Source organism: Bombyx mori, chromosome 12 (assembly GCF_030269925.1).
Source record: "Bombyx mori chromosome 12, ASM3026992v2".
NCBI classification, from domain to species: domain Eukaryota; kingdom Metazoa; phylum Arthropoda; class Insecta; order Lepidoptera; family Bombycidae; genus Bombyx; species Bombyx mori.
The window spans coordinates 3242431-3262074 of record NC_085118.1 but is presented as its reverse complement, the minus strand read 5'-3'; the positions used below and the strand labels follow the sequence as shown (position 1 = coordinate 3262074).

Sequence of the window (19644 nt, the reverse complement as noted above, 5' to 3'; positions counted from 1 at the left end):
AAATTATAATTTTGCGAGTTTCATTTTTATTACACGATGCTATTCCTTCAGCGTGGAAATCAATCGTGAACATTTGTTGAGTACGTATTTCATTAGAAAAATTGGTGCCCGCCTGAGATACGAACACCGGTGCATCGCTCGACACCTATGCACCGGACATCTTATTATTTAGGCCACGACGACTTAAGTTTGTTTTGACTTAAGATTGCTTGAAGTCACACTTTAAGAATATATCTTAGCTCTGTGTGTAAATAGAACCGATTGCCGGCCTGTTAGGTAGGTAGCCGCTGTACACTCGGTGTAGTCTTGAGACTTCAACCTAATCGTAATCGTAATACGTGACTAAGCTGGGGCGTTTATTGAGCTCCGCGTAATTCAAAATTAATTAATTAATGTGTTGCCAACTTTAAAAATTCCAGGCGTTACATCACAGTCAAACGATGGAAGGCTGCTCAGCGCCTCTGGTCGTTAAGTTTGCGGACACGCAGAAAGAGAAAGAACAGAAAAAGTTGCAAGCGATGCAGGCCAGCCTATGGGGCATCACGACGCCGGTGGCACCGACTGCGTACCTCGCGTCGGAAGCGGCGCTCTCACCAGCCACGCAACTGCAACTACTGCAGCAACTGCAAGCGGTCGGCTTGCAGCAACAGTTACTGCAAGGGCAGGGCTCGACTCTGTTACAAGGTTTGTTCAAATAGTCCTCTTCCGTATTCAGTTGTTATTCGACAATTATATGTTTTTAGTTTTTTTTTTTATGGCAATTTTTTTTGTATTTTATCCTTCCAGCAATAATTTAAAGTTGCTAGTCCGAAGTCCGCCTCACTCGTTAGTACAATATTTTGTTAATATAAGTAAACGCAGAATAATAACAAAGATAAATGAGCCAAACGGTGGTAGCTATTGTACGATTACAAAATGTCATTTAAAACTAGTTTATGCAACATTGTTTGAATACCTGTATCAAAATGATTAAATATCGTCTTACAAATGATGCTCGTGCAGGTAAAACCTGTTTAAAGGCGTCATTAAAAATGTGACAATTATGCTCCATTACATACCGCATGACTCACTATTATGATAATTTTACGTTTATTTTCAACTATCCGGTGTCCCACGACACCACACATTTTCTTTACACCTTGGGTTACATTATTGGAGTTTTAGTGAGGATCCCTAATTTGTTTTCAAAAAAGATTATAGCCTATGTTACTCGGGAATAGTGTAGCTTCCAAACAGTGAAAGAATTTTTCAAATCGGTTCAGGAATTTCGGAGCCTATTCAATACAAATAAACAAAAAAAAAATCCTCTTTATAATATTAGTATAGATTAACCCGCTTAGTGGCTCAAGTTTGTAATGATTGTATCCAACCTTATCCCGCGTCCATTTTTATTTATTCCAGATATTTTGTTTTTTTTTGTTTTTTACGTTGGTCCTTTTGTGTTCTCCTCCCTAGGTGTTAACTATCAGGATATCGGTTTCAATGGTGCAGGACTGAGCGGTAGCGGAGTGGGAAGCGTGGGTGCGGAACAGCTCGGGGGCTTGCTGGCCCCCGTGTCCGTGCAGAACCTGGCGGCTCTGGCGGCCATAGCGCAGCCCCCCGTCGTGTCGCAGTCGCAGGCTGTCGCGCCAATCGCCCCCACCACCGCCCCGCAATCCGCGGCGCCGCAACTATGTAAGGGCCCTGCACACAACAAAATTCATCCCACCGAGTTTCTCGCCGGATCTTCTCAGTGGGTCGCGTTTCCGATCCGGTAGTAGATTCTGCGAAGCACGGCTCTTGCTAGGGTTCGTGTTAGCAACAACGTCAGGTTTGAGCCGCACCAGCTCACCTACTAGTTCGGCGAATCTAGAATAACCCCTCGAGGTTACTAGAATAGGTAGGAAAAAAAAATCACAATAGAATTGAAAAAGGAAAATCTTTCGACTAGGTATCAATCGTATAACTATCGCCTCAATTTAGACTGGACTGTCCTAATTTACTTTCACATCAAATGAATTGAAAAGAAGCAGAGATAATCTTTAGTCACTAAATTTTCGGGAAATCCTTTTTAGTCCGCAAACTTTCCTATTTCAGGTTGGACTTAAAAATGTTGAGACTAAAAAAAAAGTTAATTAACGATGAACATTTTTCACGCTTCAGGTCTTCTCGGGAAGACTAACATTACAGGTAAAACAATGAAAATGAAAAAATAAAGAAATTGTGTGTTTATTATTAATATGGAATGAAGACTTATATACTGCCTAGATTATTTTAATGATAAATGAGGCGGGATGTGACGTGACAAATCGTGCAAATTTATAAAAAAATACATATTATGTTTGGTGTGTCGTAAATACATAATCATAATTGCAACAAGAAAACTGAGCACAGAAATGATTATTTTACCGGGTTTTATATCATCTACATACAATTTAAACATTAATTTAGATTCTGCTTTTGAATTAAAATAAAATTTATGAAGAATTCTTAAACAATTTTCACAATGAAGTTAATGTAAAATGACAATGTTTCTGTAAAATGTTAGTGCATTAATTACTCCATCACGTAATATTTGTTACATTATGGAATTGAGTATAATCTAATCTAATGCAACTACTTTTAAATGTGTAAATATAAAAATGCACATATTTTAATTTATGTTTAAACATCCACCTTATTTATCGGAATAATCTAGAATTTTGCTTGTTTCAATTTGTGTTTGCATCACAATAGATAATGTTTTCTGATATTGCTTGGCTTTTGATAGGCTCTACGTCTACGTTGTCAAAGGAGAACAAGCATGAATACTCCATATTTTTTTGTAATTGTAAATAGTGATCGTTAAGTTTGTGGATTAAAACAATATTTTGTTTATGACATTTTGAGGGAATAATTTTGAGGAAAATGAAACTGAAGTTAGGCTATTTAAGTTTAATTATTTTAATTGGTCGTTTTTATTGTATGTAGTACTAAAATTAAAAAACCGGCAAGCGGTGTGATGAATGTGCCCCCTGGCATTGGTAATGTCCCTGGGGAACCGTTTGAAAGCGACAGTAAAACTTCCTACGAATTAAAATCTACAGTAAAAATGTAAGCATGTTTAAAAAGGTAGCTGATGCGATTTCCCACATTATGTTGAAGTCTCATTCTCGCGCATTCTATCCTTCGAAATGGAACCTGCGAAGGCTTTGCGATTTGATTTGATTTGATTTGATTTGAAAAAAATAATTAAACGGTAGCGCCATCCCGTGTCTGCCCAAAAGTCAGAAGACGGTCTTCCGTCAGTACGGTACAATAAAACCGGAATCAGGGGGCGAAAAGAAGAAGTCAGGAACATAGGCACCGTCATGGATTGATTCCTCAGAGTCTGCACACCTCTTCTTAATCTAACTAACGAGAAAATCCATTATGAACTTCTTGCCTAGAATTTTCCTTAAACAAAACAAGCAATTTCTGTTTTAACAATTCCCGCACTCGTGGGAGATTGAAATTTGGATACAAACGATTTTACAACTTTGTTTTATGAGATATTAAGCATTAATTTTCACTACTATCTGGTTTCAAATTTCATTGTAAGATATGATTCTGTAGTCGAACAGTGGGTTCGTTGTGTGTGTGTGTGTGTGTGTGTGTGTGTGTGTGTGCGTGTATTTTTTAATCGTCTTAACCTTTATTTTTCTTCTCTGTTGTTTTGTTTGTAAATTGACATAGACAATGTGTTTTTTTTTCTGTGTAATTTACATTTAACATTAGTACGTATCGGAATTTTCATCGCAGTGTGCCTAATCATGATTGTTTTTGCATGACAGTGCTAAAAATGTTTTTTTTTTTTAAGTATGTCGTGATTTTCTTTGTCCGTTAAGCAAGTAACAGCTTTCGAATTTAAAACATATTTGTTAACTATACGTTTACCAGGCATGTTTTAACGATTATTAGTATGTAGCTTTAAAAATAAAAGTGTCCTAAAATTCGCTTAATTTGTAGTTACTTATTACGTTTTTCCATTGAATCTCCGTTTGCTTAATTTAGTTATTATTAAGATCGTTCTTTTCGTCTACATCGGTTTTCAATTACTGTCACATCAACTTTGTTCCAAAATTGTCTATCAGTTAACGACTTTATAATTGAATTAGAAAATTGGTTTGCCAATTAATACTGGGAATAATTGGACATTGGACAGCGTTAGTGTTCTAAATTTTTAGATTATATAAATTTTAACGACTTTTTAAAGACTTAATACTTGTTTGTTAATTTCTATTTGAAGCCTCAAAGAAACCATTAGAAATACGCTATAAATCATCATACTAAAATTTTCTTTTTTACAGTCAGCTACCAAAACAGTTGCATTTTCACATTTTTCTTGCACGTGCACGTGTATACGATATTCAAATTTTGACACTTATAATGTAGGGTCAACCGCTGAGCCGCTGAGTTCAGCGTACGCCGCGCAGTTCGGCAGCGCTGCGTTCGCTGCAGCGCCGCTCGGGTCAGTGCTGGGGTCGGCAGCCGCCGCAGCCGCGGGGAAACAAGTCGAAGGTAGGCAATGTAAAAACCCTCACAATGACATTATTAATATACGATTAACTCAATCAACTAAAAAATTAATATAGTAGAATAAATTTGCTTGTTAAATACCACGGTGAAGGAATAACGTCGTGTAATAAAAATAAAATCCGCAAAATTATAATTTGCGTAATTACTGGTGGTAGGACTTCTTGTGAGTCCACACGGATAAGTACCACCGCCCTACCTATTTCTACCGTGAAGCAGTAATGTGTTTCGGTTTGAAGGGTGGGGCAGCCGTTGTAACTATACCTACTTGAGACCTTAGAACTTATATCTCAAGGTGGGTGGCGCATTTACGTTGAAGATGTCGATGGGCTCCAGTAACCACTTAACACCAGGTGGGCTGTGAGATCGTCCAACCGCCAAGCAATAAAAAATACATAAATACAAAAATTTGTCATTTCGAATTAATTTTCAATTTGTTCTTAAACCGTTTCAGGTCCGGAAGGCGGCAACCTGTTCATTTACCACCTGCCCCAGGAGTTCACGGACACGGACCTGGCGTCTACGTTTCTGCCGTTCGGACACGTGATTTCGGCAAAAGTGTTCATAGACAAACAGACGAACCTCTCGAAGTGTTTCGGTTTCGTCTCGTACGACAACGCGGCCTCCGCACAAGCGGCCATACAGGCGATGAACGGCTTTCAAATAGGTACAAAGAGACTTAAAGTTCAATTGAAACGATCCAAGGAACTGTCAAGACCGTACTAGAATATTCCAGAATTCGTTCCTAGTGCAAAGAAATTACGAAAGAAAAACTATATCGAAAAGGGGTTGTAGTTTCTGTATGTTTGTTGTGATGTAACCGGTGCACACGAGCACGATCCATGAGGCGCGCGAAAAGTTATATTATGGAACGCGATTCCGAGTGCACAGTTGTTAACTAATAAGTATGTATATTAATAAGGTTTGTGTTAAAGGATTATCGTTTCCAAAGTATTCCCCAAATTTCTTTATTATTATTATTAATATTGTAAATTAATTTTTAAAGTTGGTATCATTTAGAAACTTTTTGATTATATAAAAGATGAATTTGATCAGGAACCAACGACGACCAGCACCAAAGAACTGGTACTTTACAATGTAAATTTCTGATACTAGTTATTTCTTCACCCAAAGTTTTACATTCAGAATATGAATACCAAATAAGTATTGCTCGTAGATTTTTATTTAAAGGTTGCGTTCGTTTTGAACAAGTTAGTTTATATGTTTTTCTTGTTATTATCGTTTGTTTTATTTTATGTTACCACTCGTAGTAAAATATGTGTATTCATTCACGTGGCCATTGTCAGTTGCAATTCAGTCATTTCGTTTGAAAAAAAAATTTAAGATGTTTAGATTAAAGATGATGATCTCAAAGTGATCAGTGTATTTATTGTTTACATTATTCGTTTTACAACATCTCAATGGAAAGATCTTACAGATTCAAAATAGTGGTGGGATAGTGTATAGTATTTTTTATACAAGTTCTCTATCTCATCAAAATTTACTTTTGTCGTCATCAAAATGTCTGACATTTCTGACGATCAACGTAGAATTTTTAAAACTTTAATTTCATCTAAAGTTGTCACTGTAAGATTCATAGATTATACTGAGACTCAATAGTACTTAAAGTAGTGGGGAGGACAAAGCATAGATTGTCTATGACAAATGCCTTTGCTTTCCGGCTTTGTATGTGGTTTTCAAAAGATTCGAGAAACTCGCAGTCTATTGTCATAAGTAATAATGTATTTTTCAAATAATAAAAGTAAAGTCAATTGAAAATGAAATAATGAAGTCCATAGTCTATATTGATATTTGTCCGAATCTATTATTATTTACCTTATTGCAATTTATTTTAACGTTTACAGTTTTGACATTACAGACGTTAGTTTCCAAGTTGAAATTATTATTTGGTATTGTGGTATTAATTTCAGCCCCTTGATACTTTTGAAAAGTACCTACACAAGCAAGTACCTATTGTTTTATTGGTACTATTTATTTTGTTGTGCTTGTTTTGTATGTAGTTTTTTACAAAAGTACTTTAGTACAAAAGTCAAATCGATTACGATTAAACTATTAATAAACACATCGAACACACTGGCCCTTTAGTCAAAGTTTTTTTTGTTAGTAAGTAATTTAATATATTAGAATAATTTCGCATGTAAGTTTGGTGTTTCTTTTTTTTTTCTTCTATTTAAAAAAAATGTACTTTTAAATTTTTCTCTACTCTTATTAATTTGATTAGTCACTGGCACTTTTCATTATTATTATTTAAGTTCAAAAATATTGCGTTGTGGAATAGATGATGCCGAAATAAAGCACTACCAATTTATTAATGACAAAATGCATAAAAAATACGTAGATTTATATTAATCGAGAAAAACGGTTTGTTTGTTTCAAAGCAAACATAACTTAATAATTATTGAAGTGAAACTTCTTTATCGGCGTTGGAAAAAAATTTACCGTCACATTTTTCGGTTACGCGTCACATTTTTCCGTTACGCGCCATCTTTTTTGTATTCATGTCTATGATAATAAAATCCTTTTGTTTAAACTTTATCTAATTTAACTTTTTTGTATTCATGTCTATGATAATAAAATCCTTTTGTTTAAACTTTATCTAATTTAACTTTATTTAACCAATTTCTAGAAAGTTGCATGTAGATCATTTTTCGAAAAATAAGGCCATAAACAAGTTTCACTTCTTACGTGTGTACACTAGTACACGCACACATTTTTTTTTTTTTTAATTGGTTTTGGTAGTCAAATTTATATTCAATATATACTTTTGTACCCAATTTCATTAACTGTGAGATTTCAGCTTGATTCAAAACTTACTCCACATTTCTTCCACGACGCATAATTATTTACCTGCTACTTAGCTCTACGATTAAGTATTAATTATTAATATTTTTATTTTCGATGTATTCACTCGTCGTATGTAAGGACTTCGCTCAATAAAAAGGATTAAGGAAACTTATAAGGGAATCAATCAACGTTGCTTGTGAAAAGTCATAATTAATAATTTGTTTTGTTCATTAAAATAAAGTGTAACGTATTCATGTTTGTTAACATGTCAACTGACATGTTGTCTTCGTCTAGACCTTTTTTATTCAAAAGTAAAATAAAAGAAAGTTAACTCATTAATTTTGAAGTTGGCATTACTAACAAGCACTTTGAGCATTGTCAATGTCATTGTCTTAACAGTTGCTTATAGAAGGGGTACATAATCGTTTTTCACAAACTTAAATGTAAATGAGTTAACTTTCGTATTAACTTTTAAAGTTGTGATTTGACATTGATCCGCCATTAAACGACCATTTGATGAAATTTTAATTAAAAAACCTTTTGTACATGTCAACATAATGATTAAATAAAATTACTTTAATAAAGTCAAGATAGAAAAATTTCAAAGTTCTACGTTTTGTGTATCTTAATATAAGTTTTATCGTTTAATTTAAAATGTGGATGATCTTTATGTGAAGTTTAATGCTCAAACTTTGAAAATAAGGTTCGCAAATCATTTGTAAAAAAAATGGCTTACATATGCTTTATAAAAACAAGCCTCGACAATCTTTTTTTCTAAATGTACGGTGCTACCTTATTTTCTCTGTTGAGTTCATAATTTTAAATGTCTAATGAAAGACAACATTTAGACTGAATAAGTTTCCTTTTAGACGTTACTGAACAAAAAACTTGTTCTTTGTGATTCCTTTAGTGAATTTGTGTAAGTAGTGAAATTTTGTCGTTTCTTTAATATGTACTGGGTGTATCGGAAAAGTTCTCGAAAACGAAGACAGTCGTTATTGTTTACTGACACAACTAAGAATAAAAACTCATTGGTACGTATATCGAACGATGTTTTTTACTCGCGGTGTTACGATTTAAAAGTCCAAATCGCGCCGCTCTCGTCCCAAGACACGCGCGGTCATCCACCTTCGACTTGAATAGCGAATGTCTTCGAGAACAGTCCCCTTACGCCCTGAATTTCTTTTTTGTCTTTTTGTTTATTTTATTGTTATTTAAGGTTATAAATTATTATCATATAAAGTCATGAGAGTAAAAATTAACAAAATGAAGGTATAAAGTAAATTGTATTAATGTGATTATTTTTTAAGAAATGAAAATGGGAATCCGCGACACGTACATTTATTGTCATTTTGTGAAGCTGGTTGTCTATGACTTGATACGTTTTAAAAAGCCATACCGTACCTACTGTGCTATCATCAAACCAAGCCTAATTAAGAATCATGCCGTCATTTTGGTTCTGTTCGATTCATTAAAGAAAACAGAGGGCTTGCTTTATATGATCTGTGCTCTTGCAACAACGATCGAGCATTCAAAGTAGTCATAATATTTTGTATTCGAAACGTGAAAATGGATGTCCAGCTTCAAGTTTGATAGATAAAATGAAATATAAATTGGGAATAAAAGTTACCTACAATTTTTTATGTAACTAATAGACTTGAAAAAAATAATGTACAGTTTGTCTATGAATCAAAATTTAATTTTTACGAGTCATTGTAATTTTTTTCAGTCTCGTTGTTGGTGGTGCTGCCAGCTCATAAAAGTATTGAACATTTAATATTTAGCGGAGAATACTTGCTTTTTTTATATTTTCGCCAACCATTCGCCAATGATAGTCCTCATTATTTACAACTAAACATTTAAAGCGTAGAACAACATTCGTTTATGTTCTTTATACTGTTTTCTGTCTAAATTTTCTATATTTGCTCAGAATATCATTATTAATAATTTATACTGTCATTTTATAAATACTGTCATTTCTATTGAGTCGTATAGTTTATTGATACCACAGAGAAAACGAATGTTGGAAAAAGTATAATTTCAATGTGATGTTTCAACATAAAAATAATCAATAATCAAAAATGCTATTTATTAAATTGTGGGTACTACGAATGAGTTTCTAATCTTATTATTTTACTTTGTTTGCGAAAAGTAAAATCAGCTTGATTGAATAGAGTCACGGTACAATAATCAGCATATCTATGGAAAGATGAAAAAATATATATATTTTTACAAATCTCGAGGCACTTTAGCGAATATACTAAAGTAAATGCAAAATTCAAAGAACTGTTTTTATATACAAACACCCGTTTTTGTTTAATAAGGATGTAAATAAATGTCAAGTTTCAAAACGCCGATTTGTTTTTTTCTTAACCTCTTTATTATTAAAAATAATGCAGAGCACTTTATTCAAGGTTACACATTAGACTCTCCATTCATTTGTCGCTGACAATGCAGTCAACTTATGTTGGAATTGCATAAATTCTTTAAAGAGGCTAATTGGAAATGTGTCCTGCTGTAAGCAGCAATTTTGTTTTTTTATTGCTTAGATGAGTGTACGAGCTCACAGCCCACTGCTGGTGGCCCAGAGCTGGTGTTAAGTGGTTACTGGAGCCCATAGACATCTACAACGTAAATGCGCAACCCACCTTGAGATATAAAGTTCTAAGGTCTCAAGTATAGTTACAACGGCTGCCCCATCCTTTAAACCGAAACGCATTACTGCTTCACGGCAGAAATAGGCAGGATGGTGGTACCTACCCGTGCGGACTCACAAGAGGTCCTACCACCACCAAAGTAATTTACAACTCAAACTCACTAAAGTAGCGCTATCGCCGCAAGTGGTATGATATGAGTATAACACAACATAAAGGGATTGAAGTGTGCGGTGTTGTAAAATTTATTATGATAACTTTTGGCGCTATCTTTGAAATGACAACCCTTTCTACTCTTCTCTTTTTGTGATATAGAAGACGAGCATGCATGCTGTATTTTGTTCCACGTTTTGTTTGTTTGCTTTCGGACAGGATTTCTTCGAATTCTTTCCCTTACTGCTTTGACCGCCTTTTTCGTACGAACACTACGTGGACGGCCAGATCTCTCAAATATATAAAGTGTATTATATATTAAATATATTTTATCTATGGCCAGATATTTTTCTGTCACAAACAGAGGAGGTCTCATTGCACCTATTAATAGCCCGGTACACAAATATTTTACTAATACCAAACGTATGGAGAGTTTTAAAAATTGCATTTGGCTCCATACCTATTTTGTGTAATGCAATCACAGCGATTCGGTTCTCTTTATCACCCCACTCCATTTTAATATCGCAAAATATTGTACAATGTATTGGCGCCAAAATGAGAAAACTCTATGAGCAATCATATAAAAATGACAGATCCCAAATTCAAATGTAATATTTTGTTTATTTTTACTTGGAGCAGTATTTATGGCCAGACTAAGTATATTGTATACAAGTTCCGAACAAGAACATTCAGACTGTTGGTCTATATCAGCGGTCGGGGAACCGGGGTAAATTACAAATTACCCCAAATGGGGTAAAATGAAATTTTGGGGGGTAAAAATGAAACTTTTGTGAGTAAAAAGTATATATTGAAGTGAAAATTCTTTGGAATCGTTATGATTTCAAATTCGATGAAACAAAATGAAACGAAAAAAAATTTTTTTTTTTACGAAATTATCATGGGGGCTATAATATAAAAGATATCAACTTACACAAAAATATTTTGGGGTATTAATTAAAAAAGTTTCCCGACCGCTGTTCTATATATACACCATACTATACTATATATATCGTCGAAGCGTCGGAGCTCGGTCGAAGACCTACCCTATGTCGTAATATGTTTAAAAAAAACAACAACAATTTTAAAACCAACAAAAATCAAACATTTATTACAACTAATCATTCTCGTATTTTGGTACATTCTTGTCTGAGACATCATCGACAGCCTCACTCCTCTCCTTCTTCTTTTCCAAGGCCTCTCTCACAGTTTTTATAAGGCCATTCTCGTCGGCCAAAGGCAATATGTCGCATATCAAAGGCGATTCCACGCCCAGTATGTAATGACAAGTTTTAGGTTCCAACAAGTACAGGGAGACTTGAGCTGGACTCGACGAATTCTCTAGACATTTAAGTTTGACCTCGGTCTGCCGGGGTCGGCCGGTTTTGTCGCAAACGTCGCCGTTCGAATAGAAATGCGATATTGAAATTCTTTGATCTGAAAACAATATAAATTAAGTATTTAAGTATATTATATCGACAGGAAAGACTATTGTTTAACCGACATTTCGCTTAATACCCGACATTTATCTATATATTAATACGTGAAGCAAAAACTTTGTACCCCTTTTACTGTTACTTTTTAATATAAATAAAAATAAGATATGACTTAAAGGTCTTAGTTACCAGGTCACAAAATCCCTTAAAAAAAATCTAAGTATTGTTGTAGTATTGGCGAAATCTGTGATTATAGTAGTCTTTGACAATAGAATCGTAATACAAACTTATAAATAGTCGAATTTCGACTACCGGACTAGTCTTTGTAATTAAGAGTCCGTTTTATTTGGTATTAGTATCAACAATTCGATTAATTGAAGTTCAATTAAGTTTACCCCATTCAAATATCTGGAAAAGTTTTTTTTTAAATGTTATTATTAAAATTTCAAACTATAAATGGCTCTCCTGTAATTTTTCAAAAATATCGATTAAAACAGATAGCCTTTCACCTCTTGATGTAGTATTTACGTATTATATAAATTTATACTGCAGTACGTTAGTCAAATGATATCCAATTCGCAGAGTTGGAAAGTGAGCTCCAGTAATCCAAATTTTTCAAATCACAATTCACTTACTACCTTCACTTACTTATTCTTCTCTCACATTTACAATAGGATACATAAGGATATCGGATCTTCATCGAACCGAATTTTTAAAGTCGTCGTCGCCTAAACGTTAAAACGTCCGATGCATTCGTGTCGTGCGATTCACCGGTGTTCGAATCCCGCAGGCGGGTACCAATTTTTCTAATGAAATACGTACTCAACAAATATTCACGATTGGCTTCCAAGGTGAAGGAATAACATCGTGTAATAAAAATCAAACCCGCAAAATTTTAATTTGCGTAATTGCTGATGGTACCTCTTGTGAGTCCGCGCGGGTAACTACCACCGCCCTGCTTATTTCTGCCATGAAGTAGTAATGCGTTTCGGTTTGAAGGGTGGAGCAGCCGTTGTAACTATACTGAGACCTTAGAACTCATATCTCAAGGTGGGTGGCGCATTTACGTTGTAGATGTCTTTGGAAACCGGGGACCACTTAACATAAGGAGGGCTGTGAGCTCGTCCACCCATCTATGCAGATTTTTTTTTAAATCTCCCTCGCGTCTCTATATCAGTCGAGTCATAGTTCAAACAGATACCTATAGGTTTCGGAGCTTTCCCTTTATTATCCTTGATCCAGTCCAAATGCGCTTTCTCATCAAATCGACCCAACATTACGGTGGTCTTCTCGCCGGCGCGATCTATGTGGTACTGGAGCACGTGCTTCCCGTAGCAGAACTCGTATTTCCACCAGCCTGTACCCTGAAATGAAGAAATTGTGTATGATTTATCGAAATCGGATTGTGAGAATGTTCCAATCGCGAACAGTGCAGGCTACGTCGTCATGGCCCATCTTGAGAGGGGCTATGGCTAACAATGAACGTCTGTAGGCTGAAGTAGGGATGCTCGATATTAGAAAAACATCGATTTAAAAGTATCGATGTACGATAAACATCGATAGCAAAACATCGATGTTTTTGTTAAAAAAAACTGTCTGTTTTATTTATTATACGTGTTTATTAATAAAAACTACGTTTTACGGATTATAAGCGGCCGTTTCATTATTGGACTTGACTCCGACATCACACTTCACAATTTACAATTTTCTTAATTTCTCACACATTTATGTAGTACGGCTTACCTTCCTTTACCTTCAATTAGGTTAATCAATGTCATCTAGTTTAAGCTAGAAAGTACATCCACCGTTAGATAGCCCTAAAATATAATATATGGACGTTTCGATAATTCGATATTTTATTCTCATAACATCGATGTGTCGATGTTATCGAAACCAAAACATCGATGTTTTCCAGCTAAACATCGATGTTTATTCAACATCGATACCATTCCTGGGCTGAAGATGAAAATGATAATGATGACATTGAGTTTACTTTGTCGCAAATTAACTTAGAGCAGCGTTTGTTCTCTAACGAATGCTAAAAAGTTACAGCTACTGTTGATATTACTGCTGCTGATGATGCTGCCACTACTCCCATTACTATAAAAAGGACCTTTGGGGCAAGGGCAAACGGTGCCAACCTACGAGAATTTGTCATGTTTCACAGCAATAGGAAAAACGTAAATTCCATACAAGCAACAAAAAAAAGTATTATCTGTCTAAATTTATTTCTTTATATTATTTTTTGCAATATAATAAACAATATAATAATAATTTACCACCATAAATGACCACCATTTTACTGAGATTATAATTAATCTCATTCTCATTCTCATTCTTAGATAATGCAGGAGAAAGTTATTAGAGGAGGCCACGATCCTCAGCACTGTGGATTATCGACGCAAGGAGGATAATTCATCTCATATCACTCATCTCATGCCATGTTTCATATTAATCAAATTCATTTCTTTTGTTTGTTAATGTATGTTTTAGTCTTTTTGTAGTCAGAGTATCTTCGGATTCGTCTTTCTCAAAGCCTACTAGATCTTCCGGCACCTTAGTGACAGAATTCGACTTAATTCCATCAATGCGACACGTAGGGCACCGGTGACCTACATGGCAATCAGAGTTAAAGGCAGTGATATATCGTTTAACTTCTAAGTCAAACTTCTCTAGCGTAAAAATTAAAAGACTTTCGTTTCATTCGTTTATGTTGCATTTCAACACGACAGACATTGTATGGTAGTGCTCCAGGTTCAACTTACACCATTTAGACAATTTTCCCCGTTAAGGAAGGCTCGTACGGGAGAATCATCCGTGATTGGCGGAGGGCGCTTGTCGACGCTCGGTACTGGCTTCGGTGGGTCTGACGTCATATCCTCGTCGTCACCCAGCGGGTGCAGTTCGAATTTCAAATGGGTTTCGCCGTCCTGAAAAACGTTACGTCATTAATATTAAAAAACTATTCGAAAACTTTATTCCGATTTTAGTTCTATCGATTAAATTTTAGGGATCGAGTACAATGTAACGGTAAAGGTAAGAAAACGCGCTGTCTCTTTCTCGCTTTATTTTTTAAACTATATTTTAAAGTCACGTTTTCATAGCTTAGGAGCTACAATGATACGTGTCATATCTATCAAAATCACAATACAATATGAATATAACTGCGCTCTCTCAGTTATTATATAGTTAATGAAACTAGTATTCCCTTTTTTATTGTCAAAATTGAGGAGCACTCTCACATCCTATTTATTCGCTTTAAAGTGGTTATCAGAGTCCGTAGAGCTCTCAACTTGGAGACCCACTTTGAGACGCGAGGTCCCAATTGGATTGTACAATTCCTGTCACACCCTTCAAACCTCAAGAAATGAATGATAAGCAGCTACTAGTCAGGATGGTGTTACCCGTATAGCTTTAAAATATATCCAACCACCAATAAATGGAGATTGGCGATCGGACTACGTTAGTGTAATACTGTGAGCACTACTATCCAATTTCCGATGATTTCCTTAGTCGGAAAGGCATTGTATAAAACGACACCCGTGGGAAGATACGGGGTTGTGCTATTTTAGGACATTATGACCATAATCACTTACAGTTCAAGATTTACATTCATTTTTATGCATTACATTTTGTGTTTTGTAATGTTATAGGATACATGAAAAAAATTTTTTTTTCTTATTTGCAACATTAAGTTCGTTGAAGAGATAAAAAAAATTTCCATGAAGTTTTATGTTTTTCTTATTTAGCCTGTAGAGAAGTTCGCCATGGTTGGAAAAAGCCAGCTTTTTTGGTTTTTCTATTATTTTGAAGACCAAAAACAAATGAATCTAATTCTAGAAATATCACTGATCATCAATGTTAAGCCTTCAAACCGGAACAACAGCTTTGGGGCAGAAATTGAGAATATTGTTGTTAATGTATTGTGTGTTGTGCCTCTCCTGATATGCCACCAGTTGGAAGCAAATTCAGTAAAATATTCAAACATTAAGATACCACAAAAAGTAATAGTATAACATTAAAAAAAACGTAACAACCTAACTACTCAATCCCAAAAAAAATTTATCTCAAAAACTATAATATTTCTAAATGGGCTAAATACAATATAAATTATTAATTTTGTTTGTATGGACAGAATAAGGTGGTACTACGAAAAACTTACCTTCTCAAATTTTCCGACTTTCAAAACTGCAAGTATATCCTTAACTGTCTGGTCCTGAATGTGCCAATAACAGTGTTAATACAAGCAACTACAGTGTAAATACAAAACAAAATCCAAATTAAATAATAAACTTAAAAACAAAAAGTGTAATATTAAAAGATTTGCTTCATTTATTACCGGACCCGGATCTAACAGTTCTGAGTATTTTCATGACGTTTAAAATAATATCATTAGAGTTAAGCATCATCGGGGCTCAAACCGGAGGTGTTGTTAACACTGGCCCTAGCAAGAGCAGTGCTTTACAGAATCTAACCCCGGATCAGACACGTGACCCTCGGAGAAAATCCAGCGAGAAACTCAGTGGGCTGTTTCCCTTGTGTTGTTAACTACAGCTGAAAATTGTGCTACAAGCAGCAACAGTACTTAACAAAACATTACAGAGCAGACAGGTGAGACTCAGTAATACAGAACATTTTTTTCTATAGTTTTCTATAGTTATAGTCATTTTATGTACTAATCTAATATATTATGTTTATTTGTTGTAATTTACATATTATTAATATGTTTATAATTATTGGAAATGGACAAGCGTTATTTGGAAATGTCAAGCCCTGATCCTTCTAAGTGGTGAAACTGCATTCTGAATAAGTGGTAGCCTTGACAATTTTAAAGCTCATTTGAAGGCATGAAGGCTTTAAAAGAAACTTTTCCAATATTAGTTTTAATAATATTAAATTAATGGATATTAAAATTTTAGGTTAAAAATTTAGAACTTAGAAAAGTTTAGAAAATAGAACAATTCCTTGTAATTAATTGTATGATGTCAGATATAGAATTGAGACATTGACTTAATTTTTGAGCTAAACATTATGCCATTCTACTTGTAATATAATAGAAAAGCTGTAAGTTCTACCTCATTAAGAGATTCCTTGCTGTTAAGCATTTATACAAATGACTATCATCAAACTGCTGGAACTCAAAGTTAATATACTATCAGTCTTCATGTTTGAAATTAATAATGGAACAAATCTTAACTAAAATAAGCCTAAATTCTATTTCAACAAACAAGCATAATAAGGTATATTACTGCTAGTTATCTTTCACACATAATATAGTAATAATATAGTACATACAGCATTATCCATGAGTCTTATGCTCTGATGATGAAATCTCAAACTGTTCGCTTCCATTTTCAATAAGTCCCTTGGCTTCCTTGGAGCGTCTCCGATTGGGAGGCAGTTTATAACATTCTCACTAACATCCATAGGTTTGAACTGTGGATGTTCACATAGAAACGGCGACAGAATAATGATCTCGTACTCGCAAGTAGAAGTCTCTCTGAAGGAATAAACCTCATGCTTTCCATGTGTGTAACACACATAATGAACCCTAGTTAGTCGTGGTTTGCCATTTAAATCACAAATTGTACCTAAAAATTTAAATTGTTTATCAATATTATTTTTTAATGACTGAGAAATGTAAAGACTCAATTAATACATATATAGCCATAATTCCCACACATATGGTGGTCTAAGCGGCACCACAATATGAACTGATGCAGAGCAACTTTTCATATTATTTTAGACTCTGATGAGGTTTGAAAACATCCCTCATTAACAATCAGCTGGTTGACGGTTCTCATGATATGATTGTGATATGACTGATGATGATAACCTCACCAGCAAGTAGAATAAATGCATAATTGTCTAACGAGTAACAATACACAACAATCTCACTTTTTCATTTATAATATTAATTAGATAACTTTTGATTAATTTAATTCAATCACAGATTTGATGAATTTCAATGAAATCAATTGATGAACAATAATAGGTATGTTTTATAAATAAATACCAGATTGATGGTTTTTAATTATTTATATAACATACTTTTGGCTGAAAATTTAAGTTATTAGTAAACATACCATCATCCATTACTATTTCAACGTTAGGTAGAGCAACTCCCTCTACTTTGGTGGTCTTGGGGATTTGTTTGGATTCCTGTGCCGCTTTCATTTCAGCCTCCAGCTTAGCCTGCTTTTCAGAGCTCCAATATCCCAAGAAATATTCTTGGGTGTTGATTTGTTTGCCTTATAAAAAAACAAATGAGTTTGAAAACGGTTTATATATAATATCTTGAAGGATTTCAAATTTTTAATTTCATAACTGTATCTGTAAAATAATGTTAGTCCATAGATGGAAATTAAAAAAGCTTTCATTTTTACAAGTGTTTGTGGCAAATTGTATTAGTACATTTTAACAATTATTTTGTTGTTAAAAGCACTCTTTGTTTAAAATATTACCGAAAAGGTTTGTAGTTTTGTTATTTCTGAAAAGATTTGAACTAATACAGCTTTACTTGTGGTTAGTGTTTTCATGGGACAAAAAATCCATCAATTCACAGAGTAATGAGTTGAACACCTTTAAATACAGTGAAACATACCCTCTCTTTCTTCGTGATACTGCCGGATATACCTTCCATGGCATACTTCATAGCTCCAATAGCTTTCCAATCTGTATGAACACATTTCTTTGTTCATCAAAGGCTTTAGAAGGTGAAGCGGTGATGGACCATCGTAATCATCAATGCTGGTAGACTCCGTACTACGAAGTTCCGGCAGTTGACATTCGTAACTCTCTTTATTTGTTGTTGTTACTTTAACTAACTCTTGGTTCTAAACAAAATTATTTATTTTAGAACATGTAGTTTTGTGTAAAACTTTAATGGTAGGTAGATATATCACCTGAGACTTGTTTTTTTCTCCATCAACAAAATTTTCGTTTAAATTGGGATTACCAGGCCAATTTATCCCAAACAAAATGCTATCATCGAATCCTTTAAAGTCATGTTCAATACCTATGCAGCTATAAACTAAACTTAACATAACAATTTTCACTCTCATTTTGCTATTTCTTACTAATCACGCCTACACATATTTATTTAATATCTTTTGGTTTTAATTTAATAATTAGTCGAGCGTTGGATTTTTTTATTTAATTTACTCGAACAATTTAAATGAATATGTCAAAATAAAACACAATACCGCCAATAAAATTGAAACGTGACCCAAACATTGCACACAGAACAACAATAAGGGGTAATTTAATTTAGACGGATTATTTATTTCGACCAGACTGACTTGGCATGCTGTCATTTGTCACGAATTTTTTTTTCATTGTTTCACTCTCAGTTTTTTTATGGGGTTTTATGAAAGGGTAACTAAGACCTTTTAGTCAAGTCTTATTTTAATTTATATTGATATTTTTATGAAAAATTATAATATGGAGTGAAATGAAATGAAATGAAGATGATTAATTTGAAACATTAATCAACTGGGATGAAATGAAATGAAATGAGATGAGATGAGATGATATGGAATGAAATTTATAATCTCAGTAAAATGGTGGTTATTTACTGAGATTTTTTCAGTGGACTTTTTGGAGGATCCCGAGAAATTACGTCCAGCGGCTTTGTTTCATTTTCCCGCATTTGTGCACTTTCACAGATAATAAATAGTTAATAAGCCACCGTTATTACACATTTAAATCTGAATAAATACTAAATAGACAAAAACAAATCACACAACTTCACTCCTCGCGTTCCCCCCAAAAAGTCCTACTCTCAGTTTACTCATATTGCGCGTAGCTGGAACATTCCCTTTTAAGCTACCAGCGAATAGGTAAAGAAAAGCTCTTAAAATCTGTCAATATTTATTTAGACTTTTTTAATTTCTTTTATCATTACATACTTAATGAAAGTAGGTTCAGTAGGCAGCGGTTTGGCATTGTTGAAGTCTATGGGCGACGATAACCACTCACCATCAGGTGGACCTTATGCTCGTCTGTCTGGGGTATTAAAAATAAAAAAACGAAAGACGGACAACGTCACAGATTAAAATTTTAGT

At 34.2% G+C, this 19644-nt stretch overlaps 2 protein-coding genes across 17 annotated transcripts in view; one reads left to right on the top strand and one right to left on the bottom strand.

Moving 5' to 3' along the window:
• LOC101741218 (CUGBP Elav-like family member 1) overlaps positions 1–9693 on the top strand; it is a 417033-nt gene extending 407340 nt beyond the window's left edge. For 6 of the 15 annotated variants that reach the window (XM_062671375.1, XM_038014367.2, XM_038014371.2 and 3 more), the window contains 5 exons: positions 420–684; positions 1456–1674; positions 2143–2169; positions 4393–4518; positions 4988–9693. In XM_062671375.1, the coding sequence (XP_062527359.1) occupies positions 420–684; positions 1456–1674; positions 2143–2169; positions 4393–4518; positions 4988–5259 (909 nt within the window). In that variant the 3' untranslated portion in view covers positions 5260–9693. Of the gene's footprint in view, positions 1–419; positions 685–1455; positions 1675–2076; positions 2170–4392; positions 4519–4987 lie in introns of those variants that run through there. The other 9 variants (XM_062671370.1, XM_062671372.1, XM_038014366.2 and 6 more) reach the window with 4 other exon arrangements.
• A 1531-nt stretch (positions 9694–11224) lies between these two features.
• Positions 11225–18911, bottom strand: LOC101736625 (endoplasmic reticulum lectin 1). 2 transcript variants are annotated; one of them, XM_004929390.5, is made up of 8 exons: positions 18484–18911; positions 18183–18414; positions 17665–17829; positions 16874–17169; positions 15741–15794; positions 14344–14508; positions 12780–12942; positions 11225–11579 (listed from the first exon to the last, which is right to left on the bottom strand). In XM_004929390.5, the coding sequence occupies exons 1-8, from the start codon at positions 18640–18642 to the stop codon at positions 11260–11262; spliced, it is 1554 nt and encodes a 517-aa protein (XP_004929447.1). In that variant the 5' UTR covers positions 18643–18911; the 3' UTR covers positions 11225–11259. The 2 variants fall into 2 exon arrangements, with proteins under 2 accessions (XP_004929447.1, XP_021205756.1); XM_021350081.3 differs by lacking the exon at positions 15741–15794.
• Positions 18912–19644: the final 733 nt, after the last annotated feature.